We start from the raw sequence: 10,040 nt of genomic DNA, 5'->3' as shown, positions 1-10,040 counted from the left end.
CGAGTCCTGGGAAAGATGGTAGCTTCCTACGAAGCAATTCCATTCGGCAGGTTCCATGCCAGAACCTTTCAGTGGGACCTGTTGGACCAATGGTCCGGATCGCATCTTCAAATGCATCGGCTGATAACCCTGTCTCCACGGACCAGGGTGTCTCTGCTGTGGTGGCTGCAGAGTGCTCATCTCAGAGAGGGCCGCAGATTCGGCATACAGGACTGGGTCCTGGTGACCACGGATGCCAGCCTTCGAGGCTGGGGGGCAGTCACACAGGGAAGAAACTTCCAAGGACTATGGTCAAGTCAGGAGACTTCCCTACACATAAATGTTCTGGAACTAAGGGCCATTTACAATGCCCTAAGTCAGGCAAAACCCCTGCTTCAAAACCAGCCGGTACTGATCCAGTCAGACAACATCACGGCGGTCGCCCATGTAAACCGACAGGGCGGCACGAGAAGCAGGACGGCGATGGCAGAAGCCACAAGGATTCTCCGATGGGCGGAAAATCACGTGTTAGCACTGTCAGCAGTGTTCATTCCGGGAGTGGACAACTGGGAAGCAGACTTCCTCAGCAGGCACGACCTCCACCCGGGAGAGTGGGGACTTCATCCAGAAGTCTTCCAAATGATTGTAAACCGTTGGGAAAGGCCACAGGTGGACATGATGGCGTCCCGCCTAAACAAAAAGTTAGAAAAGTATTGCGCCAGGTCAAGAGACCCGCAGGCGATAGCTGTGGACGCTCTAGTGACACCGTGGGTTTACCCTATCGGTTTATGTGTTCCCTCCTCTTCCTCTCATACCAAAGGTACTGAGGATAATAAGGGGAAGAGGAGTAAGAACTATACTCATTGTTCCAGATTGGCCAAGAAGAGCTTGGTACCCGGAACTTCAAGAAATTATGTCAGAGGACCCATGGCCTCTGCCGCTCAGACAGGACCTGCTGCAGCAGGGGCCCTGTCTGTTCCAAGACTTACCGCGGCTGCGTTTGACGGCATGGCGGTTGAACACCGGATCCTGAAGGAAAAGGGCATTCCGGAGGAAGTCATTCCTACGCTGATTAAAGCTAGGAAAGAAGTAACCGCAAACCATTATCACCGCATATGGTGAAAATATGTTGCGTGGTGTGAGGCCAGGAAGGCCCCAACGGAAGAATTTCAGCTGGGTCGTTTCCTGCACTTTCTACAGTCTGGGGTGACTATGGGCCTAAAATTGGGTTCCATTAAGGTCTAGATTTCGGCTCTTTCGATTTTCTTCCAGAAAGAACTGGCTTCACTACCTGAAGTTCAAACTTTTGTTAAGGGAGTGCTGCATATTCAGCCCCCTTTTGTGCCTCCAGTGGCACCTTGGGATCTCAACGTGGTGTTGGATTTCCTAAAGTCACATTGGTTTGAGCCACTTAAGACCGTGGATTTGAAGTATCTCACGTGGAAAGTGGTCATGTTGTTGGCCTTGGCTTTGGCCAGGCGTGTATCAGAATTGGCGGCTTTGTCATGTAAAAGCCCTTATCTGATTTTCCATATGGATAGGGCAGAATTGAGGACTCGTCCCCAGTTTCTCCCTAAGGTGGTATCAGCTTTTCACTTGAACCAACCTATTGTTGTGCCTGCGGCTACTAGGGACTTGGAGGACTCCAAGTTACTGGACGTAGTCAGGGCCTTGAAAATGTATATTTCCAGGACGGCTGGTAACAGGAAGACTGACTCGCTATTTATCCTGTATGCACCCAACAAACTGGGTGCTCCTGCTTCGAAGCAGACTATTGCTCGCTGGATTTGTAGCACAATTCAGCTTGCGCATTCTGCGGCTGGCCTGCCGCAGCCTAAATCTGTAAAAGCCCATTCCACGAGGAAGGTGGGCTCTTCTTGGGCGGCTGCCCGAGGGGTCTCGGCTTTACAACTTTGCCGAGCTGCTACTTGGTCAGGGGCAAACACGTTTGCAAAATTCTACAGATTTGATACCCTGGCTGAGGAGGACCTTGAGTTCTCTCATTCGGTGCTGCAGAGTCATCCGCACTCTCCCGCCCGTTTGGGAGCTTTGGTATAATCCCCATGGTCCTTACGGAGTCCCAGCATCCACTTAGGACGTTAGAGAAAATAAGATTTTACTCACCGGTAAATCTATTTCTCGTAGTCCGTAGTGGATGCTGGGCGCCCGTCCCAAGTGCGGACTGTCTGCAATGCTTGTATATAGTTATTGTTACCTAAAGTGTTATAGTTGAGCCATCTGTTGAGAGGCTCTGTTATGTTCATACTGTTAACTGGGTATAATATCACGAGTTATACGGTGTGATTGGTGTGGCTGGTATGAGTCTTACCCGGGATTCAAAATCCTTCCTTATTGTGTCAGCTCTTCCGGGCACAGTATTCTAACTGAGGTCTGGAGGAGGGTCATAGTGGGAGGAGCCAGTGCACACCAGTTAGTCCTAAAGCTTTCTTAGTTGTGCCCAGTCTCCTGCGGAGCCGCTATTCCCCATGGTCCTTACGGAGTCCCAGCATCCACTACGGACTACGAGAAATAGATTTACCGGTGAGTAAAATCTTATTTTTACTATCTTTATTGTATACCATGATAACTTAAACTCTACTGCATTCTGTTCATTGCTCTTGTGAATCTTGAATAAAATGTTAACACTTAAAAAATAAACTAAAATCCAACAAGCATTATTTTAGCAGAAGAACTGGAAGGTTATATTAAATACAATGGAGGTACAAAACTAATAATGGCTAGTTCAGCAACCCCACAATTGTTTGTGCAGAACTTGAGCGGGATATAGGCATCATGGCTGAATGCAATCATGCCCGCATACAATGATGCACTGTATGTCCACAGATAATAGATTAAGCTTGGCAAGTTATGAACCAGGGACCAGTGGCGTAACTCCCGGAGGCCTTGGAAGCATTGGTCTCCTGGCGCCAACTGTCAGGGGGGGGTGTCAAAAGATGCACAGATAAATCCATCTAGAATTGCTGCCTGTGCCCTGATCACCTCAGCGGTGCAAGCAGCGGTTAAAGGTAGATCAATCTGTGGGGTCCGGGGAGCCGCTGTTTCTTGCCGGCGGCTGCCTGGTACAATAAAGTTTTGGGGGGTTTTTGCAACACGGTGTGCATGACATCAAACCACCATCTATTTCACCCCCGGGCACCTGGTATGAACCTACGCCCCTGACAGGGACTGATCAGCTTAGATGGAAGAAAAAACGGAGGAAGGATGGAAGCACCTTTAAATAGCATTCTTAATAGTGCAAGGAGTGCAAATGCTACAGGGCCCAGAGCTGAGGGGGGCCCGGCGATGCCAGGTCACCCTCCTGCTGCAGAACAGGGGCCTCTTCTGAGCATGTGCTGAACCAAAGCTGAGCGAGGACCGATGTCGAACACTCAGGGCCTTCGCCAAATTTTGCCACAATAACACTGAGTAATTACAGTAGATGTAATTTGTGCCACCACCAAATGCCTTACAAACTGCTTACACATAATAAAATCACAAGAACACCTGTGTTTTAATGTTAGCATTCAATGAACAACAAATGTTTATAACCAGAATAAATATAAATAAGCAATACAAAGTTTAAATATAAATACCATACAGCAAAGCCAGAACAGGTAACAGTCAGTGGTACTAGGAAACATTACGAGTTTCAGCAGGAGAACCAGGACGCTCTACTGAAAGTCTCTGTGTTTTCCTAAAGGCCTCCCAGTGTAGCTGACCATGGTGCAAAATGTTCAGCTCCCTAACAGTGCATTACTATACCCCAAGTCTACAAAGAAATCATCCAAAAAAGAAAAAAAAAAAGTGAACGGTGCTGTGTAACTTATCTGAAGTTTACACTAGACCAAAAGTAGGTAACCTGTGGAGCGCCAAAGGTTACTAATAGTAGTGCTTGTGGTTTTGGGTTGGCTAGATTTATCCAAGGCATCATTACTATACTGTTTTATACCGGGACCCCCTACAAAGTGGGGACACCCCTGACCTACAATATGCTGTATAAATTATATAATAGTGTACGACACCTTCCTCACCCCTCCAAAACACTGCATCGGTGGCAACTGTACAGTCCCTACACAACGGATAACAGCAGGACAATAGCCTGGCACATTGTTCCTCTATGTTATGTTCTTGAGGAAAGTCAGTGAAAAAAAGAAAAATAATAGAACATTTCCTATCAGTTCTAGCCTGTAAACGGACGCTATATATTGCGTAAGCTGCTTGTAAAGTTTATGAAAGTCAGATCTCTGCGGAGTGAGCAGTTTCCAGTATTAAATCACAGTTTCTTGTAGGTATAACGGAGGTGGTGAAACCACTGAAAGCCAGTTTGGTCTACGACTCATGTTTATCCTGATCTTGTGGCTGCGTTGTTACTGCAGAATCCTCCGCGGGTAGAAAGGAAGGAGGTCCCGGATGGCGGGGCTTGGTTTCTCTTCCTCTGGCAGAACTCTGTTGCTGGATTCCAGAAGTTGCTGCATGTAGCACGAGGTGCCCAGCAAAACATGGCCGGTAGTCTGCATGGAGAACAGAGCCCAGCGTAGAGCCTCCCTGTCAGAGAATAAAGATTTATTTAGCGGGAAAATACCAGATCACAGTTTGCCTTTAAAAATTAGCAATCTCCCTGGTTGCACCTTAGCCCCATTATTTAGCTGTTGTATTCTTGGTGGAAAAAAATCAATCAGAAATATATACATTTAAATGGGATCATCAGTGCCATTTCCCTGCACAATGGTCCCTATGGTTACATGCATTTTTAAATAAGGTTTCTCATGGTCACTTCTATGGAACCACACGTGAGTAGAACACAATACTGTACATAAACAAGCCCCTAAATGAACCTGCATATAGTCATCAACAAGTAGATCTTACTGATAGACACCAGATACAGAAAGATATATTTGTATGCCAAACTATATAACTGCTTTAGGGCTCGTTGACATTTGGATGTAACACAATTTTAGGACACACCTCTCAGGTAAAGCACTACACGTCCACTTTTAAGCCACGCCCATAAATGTTGCTTTCACAATCTCCCTGAAAAACTTTTTCAAAAGTAGTCAAGTATGATGTAAAATCTCTGGAGCATGTTACGAGGGAACATTTTTACACTGATATGGGGGGGGGAAATTTTATTCATGCACACGGCACTTCCTGTCTATAATGCTATTCAATAACACAGCAGAGATATAGGGTCTAATGTGATAGGCTGCAAGAGACGGGCGTAATTCTGTATCTCACACCTATTACATAGTAGGCCCATAGATTTTACCTCTAAGCACAGTGGATGCCGACATTTTGCAGCCTTCGCTAACATTAGCAATTCATTAGGAACCAGCAACTCGTGAATGCTAGGCCTCATGAATATCCGTCATCAATTTCTGCAGTGTGTCACCATTTTATAGTGAATTGGTAGCTTGCTTTCTCAAGGCTCCAACAAAATGGCCACCTCCACAGCTGTTCTTTAATACGTATTACCACAGGCAATATTCCCAAAAATTAAATAAATATTCAACCTCCGGTCATATGTTCTTTTTAATGTTGTGTAAGGTTAATAAATAACTAAACATTGCAATCAGCTCCATCAGACAAAAAAGTAAAACGCAATTGAAATGATAAGTTAGTGGTTTGCTATAATGCTTCTCCACAGCTATTACCCACAACACGTGATCTGTACTCACTTCATCATCCTCTTAGCGCTGTAGCACTGCAGGTCATAGGATATGCTGTATGCTCCATAAAATGTGGCCTTCACATTCAGACAGCCAATGAAGTCCTGGGGATTGTTCTTGTACAAATCAAAACTAATACGCGCCACGTCAACCTTCCGCTGCGGTTTCTTGGATAAGGAAATGTGGTATCCTGCATTCTGTGGAACAAGGTAAATGAGTAGTTAAAATATGCTTAGTTTGGAGAGAAGGAATAAGTTAAATGGCAGAAAAAGGTCTAACTAAAGCTGTAATGGACTAGTCAACCTAGGTCAGCTGGTGTTATAGCCAGAGAAAGGGGTTAGGCAATAGCAAATTATGCCCCTGGAATCAGTGTGTCGTTTTGGGTTCCGTATACCTGCCAGTGCCACCATTGTCTTGAACTAGGTCTGTAATCAAGTTTTTCTTTGAACTCACATTAGAAGGTTTCCATATCTGTCCTTTAGCAAGGGCCATAAACACAGCCCCACTGTCCAAGGACAGGAAAAAGTCCTCAGAATCCACACCTGTTCCATCTTCATCCAGGACCAGAGTGATGGCATCACCAATGAGCAGGGCATCTTGGGCCTGGGGGTAAGTAGAACGATTGCATATAATGAATGACCTGCGTTTTAGAATTAAAAGTAATGCAGAGTACATTAATCATTAAAGGGTAACACTGCTGAAAACTGATGTTTGCCTAATTCAAATTATTATGCTGAACAGTAAACCTGTACTTGAAATAGCTGCCTGACAAAACTTGTAAACGCAGGGTCATGCTGGACAGCGCTGGCTGTGTTGAGAGAGAGAGAGAGAGACACACACACACACACACACACACACACACACACACACACACACTGATGCAGGATCTCTGATACAGGGCTGCAGGGTCATGCTGGAGAGCGCTGGCTGTCTTCAGGGAGAGAGACACTGGTGCAGGCTGTCTTATACAGGGCTGCAGGGTTATGATGCTGGACACTGCTGGCTGTGTTCAGGGAGAGAGACAATGGTGCAGGCTCTCTGATACAGGGCTGCAGGGTTATGATGCTGGACACTGCTGGCTGTGTTCGGGGAGAGACACTGGTGTAGGCTCTCTGATACAGAGCTGCAGGGTTATGATGCTGGACACTGCTGGCTGTGTTCGGGGAGAGACACTGGTGCAGGCTCTCTGATACAGAGCTGCAGGGTTATGATGCTGGACACTGCTGGCTGTGTTCAGGGAGAGAGACACTGGTGCAGGCTCTCTGATACAGGGCTGCAGGGTTATAATGCTGGACACTGCTGGCTGTGTTCGGGGAGAGACACTGGTGCAGGCTCTCTGATACAGGGCTGCAGGGTTATGATGCTGGACACTGCTGGCTGTGTTCAGGGAGAGAGACAATGGTGCAGGCTGTCTTATACAGGGCTGCAGGGTTATGATGCTGGACACTGCTGGCTGTGTTCAGGGAGAGAGACACTGGTGCAGGCTCTCTGATACAGAGCTGCAGGGTCATGCTGGAGAGCGCTGGCTGTGTTCAGGGAGAGAGAAGTGACTGATACAGGCTGTCTTATACAGGGCTGCTGGGTTATAATGCTGGACACTGCTGGCTGTGTTCAGGGAGAGAGACACTGGGTGCAGGCTCTCTGATACAGGGCTGCAGGGTTATGAAGCTGAACACTGCTGGCTGTGTTCGGGGAGAGAGACACTGGTGCAGGCTCTCTGATACAGGGCTGCAGGGTTATGAAGCTGGACACTGCTGGCTGTGTTCGGGGAGAGAGACACTGGTGCAGGCTCTCTGATACAGGGCTGCAGGGTTATAATGCTGGACACTGCTGGCTGTGTTCGGGGAGAGAGACACTGGTGCAGGCTCTCTGATACAGGGCTGCAGGGTTATAAAGCTGGACACTGCTGGCTGTGTTCGGGGAGAGGGACAATGGTGCAGACTCTCTGATACAGGGCTGCAGGGTTATGATGCTGGACACTGCTGGCTGTGTTCGGGGAGAGAGAAGTGACTGATGCAGGATCTCTGATACAGGGCTGCAGGGTTATGATGCTGGAGAGCGCTGGCTGTGTTCAGGGAGAGAGAAGTGACTGATACAGGCTGTCTTATACAGGGCTGCTGGGTTATAATGCTTGACACTGCTGGCTGTGTTCGGGGAGAGAGACACTGGTGCAGGCTCTCTGATACAGGGGTGCAGGGTTATGATGCTGGACACTGCTGGCTGTGTTCAGGGAGAGAGACACTGGGTGCAGGCTCTCTGATACAGAGCTGCAGGGTTATGATGCTGGACACTGCTGGTTGTGTTCGGGGAGAGAGACACTGGTGCAGGCTCTCTGATACAGGGGTGCAGGGTTATGATGCTGGACACTGCTGGCTGTGTTCAGGGAGAGAGACACTGGGTGCAGGCTCTCTGATACAGGGCTGCAGGGTTATGAAGCTGGACACTGCTGGCTGTGTTCGGGGAGAGAGACACTGGTGCAGGCTCTCTGATACAGAGCTGCAGGGTTATGATGCTTGACACTGCTGGCTGTGTTCGGGGAGAGGGACAATGGTGCAGACTCTCTGATACAGGGCTGCAGGGTTATGATGCTGGACACTGCTGGCTGTGTTCAGGGAGAGAGAAGTGACTGATACAGGCTGTCTTATACAGGGCTGCAGGGTTATGATGCTGGACACTGCTGGCTGTGTTCAGGGAGAGAGACACTGGTGCAGGCTCTCTGATACAGAGCTGCAGGGTCATGCTGGAGAGCGCTGGCTGTGTTCGGGGAGAGAGACACTGGTGCAGGCTCTCTGATACAGAGCTGCAGGGTTATAATGCTGGACACTGCTGGTTGTGTTCGGGGAGAGAGACACTGGTGCAGGCTCTCTGATACAGGGCTGCAGGGTTATAATGCTGGACACTGCTGGCTGTGTTCGGGGAGAGAGACACTGGTGCAGGCTCTCTGATACAGAGCTGCAGGGTTATGATGCTGGACACTGCTGGTTGTGTTCGGGGAGAGAGACACTGGGTGCAGGCTCTCTGATACAGGGCTGCAGGGTTATGAAGCTGGACACTGCTGGCTGTGTTCGGGGAGAGAGACACTGGTGCAGGCTCTCTGATACAGGGCTGCAGGGTTATAATGCTGGACACTGCTGGCTGTGTTCGGGGAGAGAGACACTGGTGCAGGCTCTCTGATACAGAGCTGCAGGGTTATGATGCTGGACACTGCTGGTTGTGTTCGGGGAGAGAGACACTGGTGCAGGCTCTCTGATACAGGGCTGCAGGGTTATAATGCTGGACACTGCTGGTTGTGTTCGGGGAGAGAGACACTGGTGCAGGCTCTCTGATACAGGGCTGCAGGGTTATAAAGCTGGACACTGCTGGCTGTGTTCGGGGAGAGAGACACTGGTGCAGGCTCTCTGATACAGAGCTGCAGGGTTATGATGCTTGACACTGCTGGCTGTGTTCGGGGAGAGAGACACTGGTGCAGGCTCTCTAATACAGAGCTGCAGGGTTATAATGCTGGACACTGCTGGTTGTGTTCGGGGAGAGAGACACTGGTGCAGGCTCTCTGATACAGGGCTGCAGGGTTATAATGCTGGACACTGCTGGCTGTGTTCAGGGAGATAGACAATGGTGCAGGCTCTCTGATACAGAGCTGCAGGGTTATGATGCTGGACACTGCTGGCTGTGTTCGGGGAGAGACACTGGTGCAGGCTCTCTGATACAGAGCTGCAGGGTTATAATGCTGGACACTGCTGGCTGTGTTCGGGGAGAGAGACACTGGTGCAGGCTCTCTGATACAGGGCTGCAGGGTTATGATGCTGGACACTGCTGGCTGTGTTCGGGGAGAGACACTGGTGCAGGCTCTCTGATACAGAGCTGCAGGGTTATGATGCTGGACACTGCTGGCTGTGTTCGGGGAGAGACACTGGTGCAGGCTCTCTGATACAGGGCTGCAGGGTTATAATGCTGGACACTGCTGGCTGTGTTCGGGGAGAGACACTGGTGCAGGCTCTCTGATACAGAGCTGCAGGGTTATGATGCTGGATACTGCTGGCTGTGTTCAGGTTAGGGGTGGCACTGGTGCAGTCTCTCTGATACAGAGCTGCAGGGTTATGATGCTGGACACTGCTGGCTGTGTTCAGGTTAGAGGTGGCACTGGTGCAGGCTCTCTGATACAGAGCTGCAGGGTTATGATGCTGGACACTGCTGGCTGTGTTCAGGTTAGGGGTGGCACTGGTAAGCTCTGTGCTGCTGTACTAGAATGAGTAATTAGCCTGTTGGGAGCACGCTGGTCTCAGCATATGTTCACACAAAGCTAACTCTCATAAAAGTATAAGGGAAGCTTTTCTCAACAGGTTCCAGCTCTACAGCTGCCATGGTACTGTAACTATTATACTACCACGTTTACAA

The 10,040-nt window shown here is 49.0% G+C and overlaps 1 protein-coding gene across 8 annotated transcripts in view; it reads right to left on the bottom strand.

Moving 5' to 3' along the window:
- Positions 1–3,466: 3,466 nt before the first annotated feature.
- Positions 3,467–10,040, bottom strand: part of CIDEC (cell death inducing DFFA like effector c) — a 92,830-nt gene continuing 86,256 nt past the window's right edge. For all 8 annotated transcript variants that reach the window (XM_063940964.1, XM_063940963.1, XM_063940962.1 and 5 more), the window contains 3 exons: positions 6,099–6,248; positions 5,655–5,842; positions 3,467–4,524 (listed from right to left, as the gene is read on the bottom strand). In XM_063940964.1, coding sequence (XP_063797034.1) covers positions 4,347–4,524; positions 5,655–5,842; positions 6,099–6,248 — 516 coding nt within the window. In that variant the 3' untranslated portion in view covers positions 3,467–4,346. The remainder of the gene's footprint in view (positions 4,525–5,654; positions 5,843–6,098; positions 6,249–10,040) is intronic.

This window comes from Pseudophryne corroboree, chromosome 9, assembly GCF_028390025.1.
Source record: "Pseudophryne corroboree isolate aPseCor3 chromosome 9, aPseCor3.hap2, whole genome shotgun sequence".
Classification (NCBI taxonomy): Eukaryota; Metazoa; Chordata; class Amphibia; order Anura; family Myobatrachidae; genus Pseudophryne; species Pseudophryne corroboree.
The sequence above is the reverse complement of the archived record's forward strand: the minus strand, read 5'-3'. Positions and strand labels throughout refer to the sequence as shown.